Source organism: Lissotriton vulgaris, chromosome 6 (assembly GCF_964263255.1).
Source record: "Lissotriton vulgaris chromosome 6, aLisVul1.2, whole genome shotgun sequence".
Classification (NCBI taxonomy): Eukaryota; Metazoa; Chordata; class Amphibia; order Caudata; family Salamandridae; genus Lissotriton; species Lissotriton vulgaris.
Window position 1 is genome coordinate 1,828,730,202 of NC_141694.1, and position 19,664 is coordinate 1,828,749,865.

The window sequence follows — 19,664 nt, forward strand, 5'->3', positions numbered from 1 at the left end:
TTAACAATTACCGATTCTGCAAGATTCTGTATTTACTGAATCAGTAAATACCGAATCGGTATTTCCCACTGATTCCTATGGGCCTTGAAGCCCATAGGAATCAATGGGAAATACCGATTTGGTATTTACCGAATCGGTAAATACCGATTCCTGCAAGGGGGAATGGGGTGTCACTTTGACACCCTGTAGCACCCCAATTCCAGGCTTGTGTGCCATGTGGCACATATACATGCCCTTAGGGCATGTCTGTGTGTCACATGGCACAGGTGTACATGCACAGATGTGCATGTACACCTGAATTCGGTATTTTACCACCCAATAGGATTGGGTGGTAAATACCGACTCCTAAAGGGCCTGTGGCACTCTTTGAAGTGCCAGCTACATCTGGAATTACCGATTCGGTAAATATAACGAGTCGGTATTTTACTGAATCTGTAAATTTACCGAATTGGTAAATTTACAGATTCGGTAAAATTCGGGCCCCCTACATCTCAAAAACCAATTACTGGTCGGTAACGGCCGAAATCGGCTGTTACCAACCGGTAATTGGCGACCTACATCTGGCCCTATGTGTCTTGATCATCATCATATATCTTTATTTGGTCATTTGTAGAAAAACCATCAAAGTGCAGCATGTGTCTTGTATCTTTCATATATTTTATCTGATACAGGGTTTGGGCAAACTTTTACTGCGTGCTTCTCTTTTTTAAGTACATCTTCTTATGGACCTATCATGGACTACACACAGCTTACTTAGGATCGATTCTAGCTGTTCAGGGCAGCGTCACCTTCACTCTCTATCAATGAAGTTCAATGGGTATCTCTTTTTGAGGCTTGTCTCTCTCTTTTTCTTTGCATATTCTTTTCTCTTTCTCTAATGTACAATTCTGTTCACAGATGTTACACAGCCTTAAAAGAGTCACTGCGTGATGTACCACGCGTCGGCTGTCAGCCTGTATTGAGAACGGAAGAATATGAGTTTGTGAAACATGAATGTACTGAAGAACACTTAGAAGTATGTACTTCTACAGTAAACAAAACTTCCCACTCATCACAAGTCCTTGCTGTTTGGAGCTTACATGTTTTCTTGGACTGCTTGTTGGGTGCGATGGGTTTCCCTTTGTTTTGACGCATTGGATCTCTGGGTTATCCCACACCTTCACCTTTGGCTGTAAGGTGTGGGATAACCTCAAAAGCACCATCTCAAATTCATTTGTGGTGCTTTTTATTTATTACTGTATTTCCACGGCAATTTGTACATTAGGAGGATGTGCGTTCTTAGTCCACTGCTCCCTTCTTTTTAATACGGGCTCGTTTCATAGTCGAATGCACCGGCCTAGGTTTGCACAACGACAGCAATCAACTGTTTGGATCAAGTCTGTCTCGGTGCGGGTCGGTGAACGGCGCGGGCGCCACCACCGCGGGTGTGGGAGGGGTGCCCTTCGGAGCCTGTGCGCACGTGGGACGTCTCTTTGACAAGGTTGGTTCCAGTGGTTGAGTCCAGATAAGTGTGGCGTCCCTTTGGACAGGCTGGAGTACCACACCCCGTAGGTAGGGCCAGCCCAGCGCGCACAGCACCCCCCCCCCCCCCCCCAGTGGGTTGCATCTGCCAGGTGCCTCCCGGTGAAGCAGTTGTGGCTCCTTTACCTCAGGCCAGGCCCGGTTCGTCGTCCCTTCCAGAGGCCAGAACCGCTGGAGGATGCCGGCAGGAAGCGCACGGGAGAGCCGGTTATCTCTCCACCTCGCTCTTCCACGTGCAGCGCCAAGAAGAGGGCGTTCCGGTAGCGTGGGATGGCTCCGCGGACGAGCATCCACCACCCCTCGTTCCCTCATTACGCGTCTGGAGCAGATAAGGCGTTATTACGCGGCGCTCTCGCTGCCACCGCCCGGAGGTGCCGTAAATTATCCCCTGGAATCCCTCGGAGGCAGTTCTTTTCCTCTCCTAATGAGCACACGAGGATGTTTGGTTGTCGTGGGATGGTTTAAAGGCCCCGGGACGGGACGGTGCGCGGCCACAGCCAGGGACCCCGTGCGTCGAGCGCACCATGGACGGGGGCTTCGGAGCCGCGGGCTGCGGGGGCCACGGGGACCTGCAGGGATGGGACATCTTCGGCAGCCCCCCTGGGTACCCTGGCGAGGACAGGAGGGAGCGAGGCGGCCCGGGCCGGGGCCTGCACCCCCCAAAGAGCCAGAAGAAAGCGGTGAGCGAGCCAGGGGGTTAGAGTCAAACACAGGGCCTCTGCGAGCTGTGATGCAACGCTTTCTACTTTCAGTGGCACTATAGCGAGTCAGCAGGGTCTTCGAAGCACACACTAGGCGGCAGCATGCTATAAACACGTCAAGTGACAAGCACCATAGTGTATGCAGCAGAGCACCTGCCATGTGCTTCTGTAGCGCGCGCGCTTAACACATGTACAGCAGATCTGCGCGTCACTAGCGTGCGTAAACCATCGACGCACCGTGCCATACCTCACTAGCATATAGATATATCACTAGCATCTGTGGAGCATGTCACTATCATGCGTGGAACACGTTCTTCTGAACATCTGCCCTGAGGGCTACTCCATCTACAAAAAAATGTGGCTAACATTTCTAGTACATGGGAATAGGACACGTGGAGCGTATTTTTCAGAGATATATGTGTAGACCGTCCCCAACATCTGTAGAACATGTCGCTAACATCTGTAGAACACGGGATGCCACAAGCCAGCGTCCATGGCCTGTAGAGTTTATTACTAGTGTTTCTAAAGCATTTCACAAGCATGCGCGGAACACGTCACTAGCATCCTTAAGGCATGTAACTAGAATGAGCTATTATATCTTCTTTCAAACAGGCGTACAGAGGGTCTAGAGAGTTATTTGAGAGTAAGAGCAGATGCCTATACTCAACAGCCCACATCTTATGATGTCCAGCAGGCCGGGCTTAGCCCCAGCACCAGGATTCCAAGCAGAGTGAATAGTAGTTCATGGTACAGGAGGTCCCTGTTGCCACACCGAAGCCTTGACATTATGCACAAGGAAGAAAGGCACTGATGGCTTGATCCTGGCCTGAGCCTTCAGCCTCGCTTGGCTCAGCTGGAGGTTCTGTTGGGACTTCGAGCCCACAATGAGCCGAGCTTTCATGTACCTTCTGCCCGCCACCCTCAATCCTCCCAGGATGTGGCTGGCTGCCAGAGCTTCCAACTTTGGAACTGAACAAGCTAGGTTGGAGTCTCGGAGTTGGCTCAACATCCTGTGATTCTGGGCAAAATCTCCAGCGCCTTAAAGAAATGAACGTGACCTTGTATAATGTAACTGGTGCTCATGTAAAGCGCTTTAATATCTCCAGGTCGAGTTCACACTATATAAAAACAGCAGAAAACAGCACAAAGAGGTAAAAATAAAGCATTAGGATGAAAAGGAGAGACAATTAGCCATTTAGTGGCTAATATGTACAAAGTGAAAAAATAAAACCTGAGTAAACTGGATCTTCTCCATTAATTGTGTGAGCTTGGGCAAATATCCTAATTCACCAAAACTCGTTTTCCATTATTATTTGTGCATGAAAGCTTTCAAATACATGAATCAGAAAACCAACTATACAAAAAACTTATTGTGTTTGATGTAATAAACTGATGTTGCTCTATAGTAATCTAAGCCACATACAGGGTCCACGTGACAACTGTCTTGTCTCTTGGTTCATGAATGGCATTGTCACCAGTGTGAGGACGACTAGGGATGACTCTAAGCTCATGTTTAAAAACGATCACTTTTAATAAGTCCTTCTCAGTGCGGTGCTATGTTGTCAGACTAATGTAAAAGCTTCAATGTGTTAAAAAATACACATTTTTGAATTTTGAAGAGACTGCATCATATCTGAAACGATGTTTGTTGTATGTTTCACGTAGCAAACATTTTCAGGTCTCAGCTTGTGCATGAGCTCTGATGGCCAAGCTAGAGGCTTAGCTCAGATCTCCCTGTTCATTTGTTTTATCACCCCCCCAACCCCCAAAACACGCCACTCAAATTCAGTTTTAACGACAGTGGGAAAACATTTCCACTTCCGGCATTGGAATTGAGGATGCATTTAAGAGGTGCCTTCCCCATGGCCTCTTCTGCTGTGACTGCGTGGGCTAAAGGTACTGTTTGGGTGGGCCTGGCCCACCCGCCCCCCTGCTGGAACCGGGCCTGCATGTACTGCACAGTACTTGACTAGAATCAGCGCAACATGCTGATGACCCCTGTACTGTTCAGTACGTCACGAGCATGTGCAGGGCTTGCCGTTTGTGTATATGTGGTATATGTCGATACTAGTCTCTGGAACATGTGGTTGGCATTTGTCAATCACATAATTAGTATGCTTAAAACATGCATTATGTGAAACATATAATAAAGACTGTACAGAATGGCATATAAATAAGACACGTGGAGCGAGTGACTAGCACCAGAATGATATGTCCCAAGAATGTTCAGTGCATGACACGGATATCCTTAGACAATAGTATGTGGCTAACTTCGGTAAAGCATGGATTGACGTCACTCCTCTATCATGTGCCACGAGTGATTCTAGAGCACGTGGTTAGCCCTGGTGTGGTGACATTTGCCACGAGTGTGTCTAGAGCATGTGGTTAGCATTTGTGGAGTATGATTGGTCATGAGTGTTTTCAGAGCATGTCATTAGCATTCATGCAGTACAATTTATTTTAAATATCTGTAGAGCACCATTTGTCAGACATATCTGTAGAGCATACATCAACACATGTACACTAGCATTTGTCACGAGTATTTCTAGAGCACATGGTTAGAATAGGTGGAGGACCATCTGTCAGTCGTGTTTCTAGAGCATTAGTATTGGTGAGTTCCAATTGTCATGAGTGTTTCTAGAGCATGTCATTAGCATTGGTGTAGTACCACTTGTCTTCAATGTGTCTAGAGTATGTGGTTAGGATTAGTGGAGTATCATTTGAAATGAGTGTGTCTAGAGCATGTGGTTAGAATTGGTGGAGGACCATCTGTAATTAGTGTTTCTAGAGCATGTCATTAGCATAGGTGTATTACCACTTGCCAGGAGTGTGTCTAGAGCATGTGGTTAGAATTGGCGTAGTGCCATGTGTGTTTCTACAGCATGTGGTTGGCACTGGTGCAGTACCACTTATCATGAATGTGTCTAGAGCATGTGGTTAGCACTGGTGCAGTACCACTTATCATGAATGTATCTAGAGCATGTGTCAGCCAGTCAGTCAAAACCACTTTATTCGATTAGTTAAAATCATAAAAGTATTCTAGACATTTATAATACGATTAAAACATTTTAAAAATCAATTGATACAGTATTAAACATAGCAAAAGTTAAAACACAGATTAAAAGGGTAATTACACGATTTCATTTCCATTTGCGCCCAACAGTACATTAATCCAATACATAAAGCAGAAATTGATTATATTTCAACATTAAAAATCCGATCTTAATCTCAATCTCTTACTTCTTACAGATGCAGCCAGGAAACTGGCGGTACAATACATAGTTACAGGAGAATCCATCATCTGTAAATATAACAATGCGGGCTTGTACTGCGTCAATCTCATCTCCTTCAATATTGGTTTTAAATATCGAATCCGGGGTTCACAATAAAAGGAGCAGAAGAACAGGAAATGCGCAGTGTGCTGGGTGGAAAGACCATCACATTTGCATGGGGACGACTCCTCAAGCCTACACCAATCTTTCTCGTCCCAAAGGACCATATAAATTTGATTGAAACGGAACTTAGTCAGTAGCCATCTATGGAAGAAATGTGTAACCACTGACAAATAAGGAGCCAGCTCAAGGGATGTAGTTATCATTACATGCACCCTCACGGATGGTTTGCATAGCTCGACCGTTTCACGCTCGGCAACACAAAGCCTAATAAAGTTGGTCTTCACCTACACTAGATCTGCTTTACACAGGGATTCTGGACTGTCAAAAATCTCAGGGCGTCCTAGCTTCACAGCCAAGGACTCTACATAGGACAGCCACTGGATACCCCTCCTGTGGTCTAGTTTAAGACAATCTTTTATGATCTTGTGGTTAAGGCTAAGGTTCGGGTTTAGCCAGAGCTTGATCCACATCAGGAGGGGGGCTAGATTTATTGTGTCTAAAATGTAACCAAGACCTAGGTCAAGGTGTAGGGAATAAGTTGCAGTAGACTGAGGTAGGCCCAGCAATGACCGTAGGAATTTATTTTCCTCTACTTGGATGCGGTCAGATTTTACAAAACCCCAAATTGCAGCCCCATATCTAGCAATAGCGGCAGTCTTGGCTTTATAAATGGCCAAGATAGCCTCTATGGGTTTTCCCCCTAATCTCTTTGCAAACCCCAAAATTGCGGAGGCTGAACTTCTCACCGCGTTTGCTTTAGATGTTAACTGCGGTGACCATGTACCCCTTTGGCCAAAGATTACACCCAAGTAGGTGAAAACCTTAACACTAGAGATGACCTCGCCTTCACAGAAGAAGGTTTTTTCTTTATTTTTAAAGCAGCCTACTGACATTGTATGGGATTTACTGCTATTGATCACCAGGTCAAAACTGGACATGAAATTTCCAAAAGAATCAAGTAGCTTTTGCAGAGCAATTGGGGTCCTGGCTATTAACACCGCGTCATCGGCATAGAGGAGCACCGGGATTGGTGCACCCCCCATGCACGGGATATCCTGAGTGACAGCTGTTAGGTCATCCTCCAATGAATTCACGTATAACGTGAATAACATTGGGGCCAGGATGCAGCCCTGGCGGACCCCTCTACTTGATCTAAAACTTGCCGTACATTTCCCATCTGTTGTCATCCTAATGCAGGCTTTCAGATCTTTATGGAGCTACGCTAGGAAGTGTACCAGGGAGCTATCAAGGCCCAACTTCAGGAGCATAGTCCACAGCCTTGATCTATTGACTAGATCAAAGGCTGTGGATAGGTCCATGAAGCCTAAAAATATTGATCCCCCTATTGCCCTCGAGTATTTGGAAATTATAAGGTGAAGATTGAGGCATTGGTCCTCTGTACTCCTCCCCGACCTGGAGCCATATTGTGCCTCGGACAGAATATTATTCCCTTTGGCCCAAGATGCTATTCTCGCCAGGACAACCTTCCCTAGAATTTTGACCGAGGAGTCCAGCAGTGATATTGGTCAATCAATCAATCAATCAATCAATCACACTTATAGAGCGCGCTACATACCCGTAGGGTCTCAAGGCGCTGGGGGTGGGGGTGCCGCTACTGCTCGAACAGCCAGGTCTTCAGCTTCTTCCTGAAGGAGAGGTGTTCTTGGGTCAGGCGTAGGTCGGACGGGAGGGAGTTCCAGGTCTTGGCGGCCAGGTAGGAGAAGGACCTTCCTCCTGTAGTCGCTCTTCGGATGCGGGGGACGGCGGCGAGGGCGTGGTTGGCTGATCGGAGGTGGCGTTTGGGAGCGTAGAAGTTGACTCGGTTGTTGAGGTAGATCGGGCCTTGGTCGTGTAGGGCTTTGTGTGCGTGGGTGAGGAGGCGGAAGGTGATTCTCTTGTTGATGGGGAGCCAGTGAAGGTCTCTCAGATGTCCGGAGATGTGGCTGGATCGTGGGATGTCGAGGATGAGTCTGGCTGAGGCGTTTTGGATCCGCTGGAGTCTCTTCTGGAGCTTGGCGGTGGTCCCGGCGTAGAGGGCGTTGCCGTAGTCCAGTCGGCTGGTGACGAGGGCCTGGGTGACGGTCTTCCTGGTCTCTGTGGGGATCCACCAGAAGATCTTCCGTAGCATGCGTAGGATGTTGAAGCACGCCGAGGAGACGCTGTTGACTTGCCTGGTCATGGAGAGGGAGGAGTCCAGGATGAAGCCCAGGTTTCGTGCATGGTCCGTTGGTTTGGGTGCGGTGCCCAGGGCGGGGGGCCACCAGGAGTCGTCCCAGGCGGAGGGTGAGGAGCCCAGGATGAGGACCTCCGTCTTGTCCGAGTTCAGTTTCAGGCGGCTGGTCGTCATCCACTCGGCTACCTCTTTCATCCCTTCGTGCAGGTTGGCTCTGGCGGCGGCGGGGTTGTTGGTCAGGGAGAGGATCAGCTGGGTGTCGTCGGCGTAGGAGATGATGCTGAGGTGGTGTTTGCGTACGATGGCCGCGAGGGGGCTCATGTAGACGTTGAAGAGGGTGGGGCTCAGAGATGATCCTTGAGGGACGCCGCAGATGACTTCGGAGGCCTCTGACTTGTACGGTGGTAGGCGGACTCGCTGTGTTCTTCCGTCGAGGAAGGAGATGATCCATTCCAGCGCCTTGTCCTGGATTCCGATGTTGCTGAGGCGCCGTATTAGGGTGCGGTGGCAGACCGTGTCGAATGCCGCGGAGAGGTCTAGGAGGATGAGGGCCGCTGTTTCTCCATTGTCCATCAGGGCTCGGATGTCATCGGTGGCGGCGATGAGGGCGGTCTCGGTGCTGTGTTTGGCTCGGAAGCCGGACTGTGAGGGGTCGAGGGATCCGTTCGTCTCGAGGAAGGCGGCCATCTGCTTGTTGACGGTCTTCTCGATGACTTTGGCTGGAAACGGGAGAAGCGAGATGGGGCGGTAATTCTTGAGGCCGGTGGGGTCCGCTGTTGGTTTCTTGAGTAGAGCGCTAAGTTCGGCGTGTTTCCAGCTTTCAGGGAAGATGGCGGAGTTGAAGGATGTGTTAATGATGTCTCGCAGGTGGGGTGCGATGACCGCGTCGGCCTTGTTGAAGACGTGGTGAGGGCAGGGGTCGGTTGGTGATCCGGAGTGGATGGAGTTCATCGTGCGGATGGTGTCTTCGGTGCTGATCGGGGTCCAGGCGTGGAGGGTGGTGGTGGGGGGGGGTGGCTGGTCGGTCGTGGTGTGCGTTGGTTGGTTGTTGAAGCTGCTGTGTATGTCCGTGATCTTGTTGTGGAAGTATGAGGCGAGGGAGTTGCAGAGGTCTTGCGATGGGGAGATGTCGTTGTTTCCTGCGCTGGGGTTGGAAAGCTCTTTCACGATGTTGAAGAGTTCCTTGCTGTTGTGTGCGTTGTTGTCCAGCCGGTCCTTGAATGCTGTTCTCTTGGCGGTGCGGATCAGCTGGTGGTGTTTCCGGGTGGCAAGTTTGTAGGAGGTCCTGTTGTCCGGTGTTGGTTCCCTTTTCCAGACTTTCTCGAGGGCTCTGCAGTTCTTCTTGGAGCTCTTGAGTTCGTTGGTGAACCAAGGGGCCTTCTTGCTGCTGGGTCTGCTGGGCGGGGACCTCAGCGGGGCGAGCTCGTCCGCGCAGATGGTGATCCACTTCGTGAGGTTGTCGGCGGCCTGGCTGGGGTCCGCTGAGCTGGCAGGTGGGTGCTGGCTCAGGGAGGTGGCGAGCTGGTCTGCTGTGATCTTGTTCCAGCTTCTGCGGGCGGCCTGTTGCTGGTGGTGGTGGGTCGTCGTTCTCTTGAAGGTGAAGTGGACGCAGCTGTGGTCCGTCCATTGGAGCTCTGTGGCGTGGTTGAAGTCGATGTCTGTGCTGGATGAGAAGACGGCGTCGAGTGTGTGTCCGGCGAGGTGGGTGGGGGTGGACACCAGTTGCTTGAGTCCCAGGTTGGCGAGGTTGTCGAGCAGGGTGCTGGTGTTGCGGTCGTTGTTGTTCTCCAGATGGAAGTTGAGGTCTCCCAGGAGGATGTAGTCAGCGGAGGGGAGGGCATGCGGGCTGACGAAGTCGGTGATGTCCTCGCTGAATTGTGTGCGTGGTCCAGGGGGTCGGTAGATCAGGGTGCCTCTGAGGGTGGTGTTCGGGTTGGTGTGGATCTGGAAATGCAGGTGTTCGGCGCTGGTCAGGGTGTTGTCGGTGCTGGTTGTGAGACGGATGGTGCTCCTGTGGACGATGGCGATGCCTCCTCCCATCTGGTTGGCGTTTCGGTCCCTCCGGACGATCTTGTAGCCCTCAGGGATAGCGATGGCGATGTCGGGGGCTGAAGAGGCGTTCATCCAGGTCTCCGTGAGGAAGGCAACGTCAGGGGCTGTGGCGTCTAGGAGGTTCCAGAGTTCGATGGCGTGTCTGTGGACGGAGCGGGTGTTGAGCAGGATGCACTTGAGGTGGGTACTGCTGGTGTTTGGCTTGGCGGGTGCTGGTGCGGTGCTGGTCCGGCTGCAGGAGAACTTGCAGGCGTGGCAGCTGAACGGTCCGTGGCTGCGTCTTGGAGTGGCTTGGTGGCATTCTGGGAGTCGGCCGGTGTTGAGTGCGATGAGGGTGGCGGCTGAGTACGTCAGGCGGGTCGGTCGAGATCTTCGAGGTCCAGGGGTCCTGGCGCTGGTCGCGATCCGGTCGCGGACGGGCGCAGACGGGCTTACCTTTGGCGCGCCTTCGGCGCACAATCGGCGCGCCCGCTGCGCGTGACCGCTGCGCGTTCGCACGGTCGCCATTTAAGGCGAAGTGCGCGGGTGGGCGGGGCAGCTGGGAGGCGGGAGCGGGGAGGGTTACAGAAGAGAAAAGGGGCGGGGACAAGCGGCGGTGGCGGGAAGGGAGGGCGGGGGGCGGCGCGGTAGGCGGACAACAAGGAAGGAGAGAAAACACGAAAGAGAGCAAAAATACAGGCACAAATTAGCGAAAAAACGCGGGGAAAACGAGGGTTACACGGAGGTAAACAGTCAAGCACAAAGATTTCGTCAAAACAAGGCAAAAGCAAAAATACAGGCACAAATTAGCGAAAAAAACGCGGGGAAAACGAGGGTTACACGGAGGTAAACAGTCAAGCACAAAGATTTCGTCAAAACAAGGCAAAGCAACACTCGCAGCGGCGGCAGCCGGCAGGCGAGGCAGCAGCGGCAGAGGGCAGGCAGGGGGCACACGCAGCAGCTGGTGGCCGTGCGGCGTGGGGGTGTCCCCTATAGCACGGGGGTGTCCCCTATAGCATCTAGGGTCTCCCCTCTGACCTTTTTTGAACACTGGAATTATAGTAGCTGAGGACCAGGAGTTAGGGAATCCTACTACTGCTGATGCATTAAAGACTTTGGTTAAAATGTTAGCCCAGTACAGCGGGTTAGCCTTGAACATATCAGCTGGGACCCCATCAGGGCCCGGGGCCTTTCGGCCCGCTGTGCCCTCTATTGCCCTGATCACTTCAGCTATATCAAAACTAACAGGCGCCAAGGGGAGATCGGACGCAGGGACTACAAAGGGTTCCTGCTCCATGTTGCTACCGTAGATTTTTTCGAAATGGCTAAGCCAATCTACCTCAGATATGTTAGGTTCCAGCACAGTATTTTGGTCACAGGAAAACAGAGGAGTATTGATAATTGACCAAAACTTAGCACTGTTTTTTAAGGTGGCTTTATCCATGAGCTCGGCCCAGGCATCACTCTTTAATTCATTTTTACGAGTTTTAATTGCCCTAGTATAATCCTTTCTAAGTTGCACTACTAGGGCTTTGTCCCTCGGACGAGTATTAAGTGCTTTTTTGAGGAGGTTATGGGCTTTACTACAGTTGTTATCAAACCAGCCCGTCACTGGTTTATTTTTACCTCCCTGGCCTTTAGCTGTTAAATTTATGGCCACTGTCCGACAGACACCTTCAAAGGAGGATAAAACATCCTCGCTCCTAGAGTGGGGATGGGCACAAACAATCAAATCTTCAGCAGCCGTGGATGTTAAGTTTAAGAAAAAGTCATCGGGAACTACCTTTCCCCATTTGATCCTTCTCCCCTGGTCCTTAACCTTAAGTGGCATTATAGCCTGGGGGGTAACAGTTGATTTTAGCAGCAAAAAACCGTTTGCTAGCTCCATCCCCATGGGGTTATGATCACTCAACGGCATAGCAACAGCATTGTAGGAAATCACATATTTAAGGAGACCTGATGATAAAAAGATAAAATCAATTATCGAATCACAGCCCCTTCCCGTGTATGTGGCAACCCGTGTGCTATTGTCATAAAACTCCGCCTCATACAGATCATTTCCGATTAATAAATTTTCAAGAACCAATCCCTTCGGAGTATGTTCGAGATGAGGGGGGGAAACACTATCCGGCCCATCTGCGTCCGTTAGAGCACAATTTAAACATAAGTGTACATTAAAATCACCCATCAAAATAAAATGACAATAAGTGGTTTGCTTTTCCTTATATGAAGTTAAAAAATCTGCTAACCATGTAAGGTGAACATTTGCAGGGTAGCCGTGCGGTGAATTGTAACAGTTTACAAGAAGCATTTTACAACCATCATCCAAGGTTATCTCTACGACAAGAAAATTATGAGTGGCACAATCAATCTTTGTAATTTTGCCCTTTACATTCACAGATACCAACGTCAAGAGGCCCCCTCTATTCCGACCTGCTAGGGAGGGCAAGGCAGGTACAAAAAAGGAAGTAAAGCCATCCAACCAATAATCACATTCCGTGTCCCAAGTCTCTTGCATGGCGATAATGTCATAAGGCTTTACAAAATTTGTCCAGTTGGGGTCTCCCTTCTTTGACCGTAAACCGGCAATGTTCCAGCTTAACAGCCTAACAGTGTCCCCTTTGCCAGGGATGACCACGGCCGCATTATTACCATCAACATCAGAAGAAGGTACAGGAGTCATAGGGGTAGATTCCACTATAACTTCATCAACTATACCCTCTCCGGCCCCCCGTCAGTCGCACAACTCGAGTCCTGAGAGTGCGTCAAACCTATTATGTGTTACAATGGGGGGTCCAAATCTGAAGAAATTTTCCCTTCCTGGTCCCTGACTTTGACACATAAACCTGGGCCCAAATGGAGTAAAAGGACTTAATCCTTATCTAGGAGTAGAGGCTACAGTAAGATGATTGTAAAAATATCCCAAAGGGCGCACTTGGATACTGTTACGTTCATTCATCATCGATGCTGCCCGTAACAAGACTGTGGCCATGTGTTGTGGATATTTTAAATTTACTACCACGCAGTCCCCTCTACAGTTTTTTCGCGTGGGACCGATCCAGTTTACCCTCCTGGTCGTGATAATTTCTCCGGCAAATTTTGTAGGAAAACCACAGTTTGAACTCAGCCAAGATACCACTTTATTTTTAAGAGAATCATGTGATTCCTCGTGTGACTCGGCTGCATTCGGGTTTTGGGTCGGGACGTTAGCCAGTACAATTACGTAGGGAGCACAATCCGGGGGTAAGTTAATAAAATTGCTTTGCCTACTTGGGACGGCATTTGAGTCTTGAGCGGGGCCTGGCTTAGGGTGTACTACAGATGTAACTAGTGGCAAGGGGAATGGGGCCGAGGGAGCAGTGGGGTCAGTATCGGCTCTGTCAGCCTGTTGGGGGGTGTGAGTTGGTTTAGCCACCTTTGCTACGTTTTTTTTCGATAGTCTCTGAGTGAACCATATTAGTTGAAGGGGGCGGAGGATTAACCTTATCTGGGAGGGCTAGCTGTTTCTCTAGCAGACCTCCTAATCTTTTTATCTCTGCAGTAGCAGTATCCAGTTTGGCCACTAGGGAATTAAGGGATTCCTCAAGTTTTAGTTCAAGTTTGGCTTCTAGGGTTCTAATTAGCATGCCAAACTGCTCAGGGCTATATTTGCCTCTTTGTTACCCTCCAAGATCGAAGTAGCCTCCGTGGAGGTATGGCTGTCAGGCGGATGAGTATCCACCCTTCTTTTGTGAACATTCCTACCCCCCCTTTTACTTTGCTGCTTTCTGCAGGTTCTAACGGGTCTCGTGTTTTTATGCACTGGTACCACCTCTTCCTCCGAGTCCGAAAGCGACTTGTCAAGAGTTACTGTGTCCGGGGCCCGGTGGATCAGTGCTTCTACTACACTGACTACCTCCAACCCAGGATCAGTGCCATTTTCGCTCACTGGTGGAGCCTCCATTGGGGGAAGACCCACTAAAGATAGGTCATGATCTGATAAATTACCTTTACCCAATGAGGCCCTTCTGTAATTGTTGATCTTGTTAACCATTTTTACTACAAAATTGTCAATGGGACCTGGCCCCACTGAAGCCTTGTCCTTCTTTGATCCCGACATGAGTATGATTTTAAGCTTTAATGAGGGTTAACCTGATCACGAGTATCTCAAAGTACTCATCTCCCAATATTACAGTACATAACAATAGACCCTCTGCCCTTTCGGTCACTTTACCGTGTAGAAGTTGTTCACCGGGAAGTTTGCGCAGGGTCTCTGGCCCAGCCCAGCCTCTTTCTACCTCTGACGGCCGCAGACGGCCCCGCCCTTGTCCCGGGCTTCTCCCGGTCGCTCCAGCGCGCGACTCGCGTGGCGAGAGGGGTGTCAGCCTTTTTCAAGCGCCTCCTGGCGCTCCTGGTGCGTCACGAGCGCGCTGCCCCAGAGGCTGCTGGAAGTGTGGTCCGGTATGCCGGTCTGCCACCGTCTGCCTCCGTGTGCAAAGCCGTTCCCCTCACGGCACCGCCCGATGGCGTCGCGGTCAGTTTACACGCTCCTGGTGTTCTAGAGCATGTGATTAGTATTGGTGTAGTGCCACTTATCATGAATGTGTCTAGAGCATGTGGTTAGCACTGGTGCAGTACCACTTATCATGAATGTATCTAGAGCATGTGATTAGTATTGGTGTAGTGCCACTTATCATGAATGTATCTAGAGCATGTGATTAGTATTGGTGTAGTGCCACTTATCATGAATGTGTCTAGAGCATGTGATTAGTATTGGTGTAGTGCCACTTATCATGAATGTGTCTAGAGCATGTGATTAGTATTGGTGTAGTGCCACTTATCATGAATGTGTCTAGAGCATGTGGTTAGTATTGGTGTAGTGCCACTTATCATGAATGTATCTAGAGCATGTGATTAGTATTGGTGTAGTGCCACTTATCATGAATGTGTCTAGAGCATGTGGTTAGCATTGGTGTAGTGCCACTTTTTTTTTGAAATTCTTTTCATTAGCATAGTCATCGTGTACCATACATGACATAACATTTCAGAAATCTTTCAGTCGTTACGTTATGTACACATATTCACATCTATTGTCGAAGCATTGTACAGTGTTGTCGTTTTTGATTTTACATTTTATCCCAACTGTAAATAAACTAACCTTCCCCCCACCCACTCCCACCCTTCCCAGCAATCTGTTAGATATACTTGAAAACATATATATCACATGGCCACAATTAGCATCGGCATCCTGCCGTTTGTTGCATTACAGCACACTTGGGGACGGTACAGCTAGTATGAGGTTTGTGTTGAATGCCTGTGCACCCCGGGCTGTCTGGGCTATCTAGGTACTCGGTGGCATTGTCCCCATGTGGGCCAACTGACACTCCCCTCCACACTCGACGTCTACACAGCGGAGCGCTCAGAGTCTGATTCTGGGGATCCGTCCGCTTCAAAAGCCCCTAGCAATGTGTTCCATTCCAAAGAGGATAGGTTTTTCCTCAACCCTCTGCAGCGCCTCACTCTCTGCCTTCCCCCACCGTAATACATCTGCTCTCCACACATCCGGATTCGGGGGTCTAGCTGACTTCCAGCGCATAGTGATTGTACGTTTCGCTAGGAGTAATGCTACGTCTGTGAAGCGGGTGGTGACGCTTTTCTTGCGCTCTGAAGGGCCAAGCCAGACTATGGAGTAAGCTATAGTGGCAAAAGGTTTGGACGGTGCTAGTTTAGTCAGGGCTTCGTGCACCGAGGTCCAGTAATATCCCAGTTTCGGACAGCCCCACATCATATGCAGCAGACGTGCGTTATCCATACTGCAGCGCGGGCAACTATCAAGTGTGGTAGGTAACATTACGTGCAAGCGATGTGGCGATAGGTAAGCCCCGTGCAGAATCATGAGTTGAATGAATTTAAATTTGGGGTTCCTGGAATCTTTCTTGGGGAATTTAAGTATACGTTCCCATTTCTTGTCTCTGAATGGCTTGCCCACGTCTTCCTCCCATTTGTTCCGCAAGGGTTGTAAGGAGATCGCCCTCCTAGATCGTATTCCGTTCGTGATCCATTTCGTCAAGTGGCTGCCCGCTCCCATGAGGTATTTCATCGTCAATAGGGGGTTCGTGGTGGGCTCTGTTCCCTCCGCCGTCCATGTCCTGACTACGTATCTTCGCACTTGAGCATGTAAGAGAAAGGTGCCCCCCGGCACGCGGTGGGTCTCGCGGAAGTCATCAAACAACATAACCTGGCCATCTGCAAACAGGTCTCCCACTTGCGTGACCCCCACATCCCGCCATGCAGTAAGCGTCCGGTTCGATAGCAAGGCCGTGCCCAGTGGGACACCCAGAAGTGGAATCGTGGGGGCATATGAAGACGCCGGTGATGTGTATTTCACGGCCCTCTTCCAGTAAGCTAGCGCTAGTTGCAGTAGTGGGTGAGTGTTTCTAGGGATTTCCGCTCCAGGTAACAACAGGGCGTGGAGGGTCCCTTTAGACCATTCCGCCTCTGTCATACTGAGTTCGTGTAGGTTACGGCCTGCCAGCCAGTAGGCCAGCCACTGTAGCTGGCAGGCATAGTTGTACGCCCGGTAATCAGGTACCCCCATTCCGCCCGAGTCAGTACGCAGCTGCAGTTTGGACAGACTAATTCGTCTACGCCCGACCCCCAGACTAGTTCCGTTAGCGTTGTGTCCAACTTTTGAAAGACAACGGCTGGGATCACAAACGGTAATCCCGTGAAGTAGTAAATTAATCTCGGGAGGACTACCATTTTAGATATGCCTATCCTGCCCGCCACTGACAGCGGTAATGAGGTCCAGAATTTCACTTGCGAAGTTAGCGTAGCAATGGCCCTGCCGAGGTTGCCGTCAATCATGTCCTCCGCCTTCCTGTATATCTGCAGTCCCAGATATAGGAATGTGGATTCCGCCACTTGGAAGGTGTGTGGTGTGAATAGCAGCGGAGTGTTCGCATCTGTGTCGCTGAAGTGGAACCCATATGATTTAGGTTCACTGACAGTTAGGCCCGAAAGCGTGCAGAAGTTCTCAAAAACACTGGGAATAGGATCCAGGTCACCTCTCAGGTCACGCAGATAAAGGATGATATCATCTGCATAGGCAGAAACCACGTGCACCGCTCCTGCCCTTTGTATGCCCCGGTGTTGGGCCAAAGCGCAAAGTTTACAGAGCAAGGGTTCGAGGGCCAGTATAAATAGGAGTGGGGAGAGTGGGCAGCCCTGTCGGGTTCCTTTCTCTATGGGTAGTGGGTCAGAGATGCACCTGTTTGTACGCACCCTAGCCGTTGGGTGAGTGTATAACAGTTTCACCCATTCTACATATGCAGGTGGTATACCGAAGGCGAGGAGTACCGCAAACATGAAGTCCCACCTGAGTGAATCGAAAGCCTGTTTCAAGTCCAGGGAGATACACCCCTCCAACCCCGCCGGGTGTTGACCACTCAGCATCAGTTGACTCAGGCGCCGTAAATTGATAGCCGTACTTCTGCCCGGCACAAAATCGCATTGGTCAGTATGGATAAGTTGCGGAATGTACTGGGCTAGTCTCATAGCCAAGATCTTACTTAGTATTTTATAATCCATATTTAGTAAGGATAGGGGTCTATAATTGGCCAGGTGCATTCCGTCCCTCCCCGGTTTCAGTAAAGAGACAAATAAAGCCTGCAGGGATGATTGTGGCAGGGTGTGGGCACGCAGCGCTTCCTGATATAAATCGTGCAGGCGCGGGCAAGCAGATCTACATAGGTCGTGTAGAACTCGGCCGGGAGGCCGTCCGTTCCAGGGGCCTTGTTCCGTGGTTGCGAGCGGATAGCCTGTCGGACTTCCGCAACCGTTATAGGTCGTGCCAGCGTCTCTCCCTCCCTGTCTTCCAGACGCGGTAGATCAAGCCCTGACATAAACTCTGTGAATGCTGTGTCTGAGAGAGGTGGGTGTGGGCCATAAAGTGTCTCGTAGTAATCCCTGAAAGCGGTATTGATTGTTGTTTGTGTCGTGGCCTGAGACCCCCCTTGATCAGTGACCTCCAGTATGGGTGTGTGCGCCGGGGCGTCTTTTACTATACGCGCCAGGAGTGGGCCTGACCTGTCCGCAAGCGTGTGCTGTTTACATGTGTATTCTCTGTAATCTAGTACGCGCAGTTCCTCTAATAGTATAGCATGTTGTACATTTGCTTCCTGCAATGGTGTGAATGGCAAGTTCGTGCCTGCAGCTTCATTTTCAAGCATAGCTAGGCGCCCCTCCACCTCCCTTAGCTTCTCCAACACATTCCATCTCAAGCCCACGCGCGCTCCCATTGCTTTCCCTCTGATCGACACCTTAAAGGCATCCCACTCGATCTGACGCGAGCTGGCAGTGTTCGTGTTTATTGCGAAGTAATGCGTGATCGCCTCAGCAAGTGATGCCTTGAACACAGTGTCGTCGAGTAGTTCCGTGTCAAGTCACCAAGTCGGAATAGGTGAAGGAGCCCTCCCCAGTTGCAGGGTGATCTCTACAGAATTGTGGTCTGAGAACGTCTTCCCCATATGTTCTGCCAGTGTAATTGCATCGAGTAGGGATTTGGCACAGAACACCCGGTCAATCCTGGTGTGTAGTTTGTGAGGTGGGGAGTAAAAGGTGTATTTCCTGTCTAATGTGTGCTTACTACGCCACGCATCAGCCAGTTCCCAGCCCTCTGCCCAGAGCGCTAGTGCATCAGCTTGTCGCCTACTTTCGGTGGCCTGGAGGGGTGGGTGCAATCTATCCAGTGCTAGATCCAGTACTGCGTTAAAATCCCCGCCCAACACACAGGCGTATTCCACCCAATCCGTTAGTACACCGCTAATGCTTGTTAGAAAATCAGATTGACCTGAATTCGGTGCATACACACTACCAACTACAATGGGGAGGCCATCAAGTACACCCCGCACAAACACATATCTACCCTCAGGGTCGGTTCTTTTCTCCACTAATTTAAAGGGCACCGAGTTCCTGAACCACACAGCTGCCCCCCTGGAGAAAGCCGAATAGGAGGTAGCAAACAATTGCCCTTTCCACTTTTTCGGAAGTTTGGCACCCTCCGCACTGTTCAAATGTGTTTCTTGGAGACAAGCTATCATCACCTTCCGTATGTTGAGTTGTGCCAAGAGTCTGTGTCTTTTTTGTACGGACCCCATGCCCCTCACATTCCAGGTGCACAGCTTGTAGGTATTAAGGGTGCCCATCAGTGCTCACATAGAAAATAGATAATACGCCACGTGCCAGGAGGGCCATGTGTGAAACAAGTACAGTATTGAGTGCCCCATGAACCTGTAACCCCTTAACATCAAGGTCCCCGAGTAACAACCCCCGAGGTCCGAACATTACTGCCCAACGTGGGCAAAAGTCACACCAAAACATGTCTATTCGTTGGGGGGGGTGGAGTCCCACGTTCACTCGCTCAGGGCCTGTTGGTGGATCCACAGCATGCCCTCAGCTGGTGTGAGGTCCGTGCCCCCCAACCCATCGCAGCTCGTACAGAAGTGTTATACATTACAGACCATTGCTGCGGTGGAGTCCTCAGAATTCTTCGGCCGCTTGTGCCATGATCTTGGGGAACAGCTGCAGGCTGTCCGCGGATCCAGATACTTCCGTTTGCGTGCCTGAGTTGCTGCCCCGTCCGAATTGTCCCTTGCATTGTGTGCAGCCACTGCTTCCGTCGTCAACGGGATCACACCCGTAGTCTTCCCGGAGCGGCCTGTTTTCGACTTCCCTGTCTCCGCCAGTGTGTTTGCATGGCTGCCTCCTGATCCATTCCGTTTCCGCCCCCCGGTGTGCATGGAGCCTTCCCCAGCCTCTTCCTCAAACGGCTCCTGGGAGTTCGTGGGGGTCAGAGCCACCTCC

The 19,664-nt window shown here is 50.4% G+C and overlaps 1 protein-coding gene across 1 annotated transcript in view; it reads left to right on the forward strand.

Annotated features, from left to right (window-relative positions):
* The first annotated feature begins 1,924 nt into the window (after positions 1–1,924).
* The window catches only part of LOC147709576 (transcription factor 24-like), a 137,472-nt gene continuing 119,732 nt past the window's right edge, over positions 1,925–19,664 (forward strand). Inside the window, exon 1 of the mRNA XM_086925512.1 lies at positions 1,925–2,201. Coding sequence (XP_086781638.1) covers positions 2,046–2,201 — 156 coding nt within the window. The 5' untranslated portion in view covers positions 1,925–2,045. The remainder of the gene's footprint in view (positions 2,202–19,664) is intronic.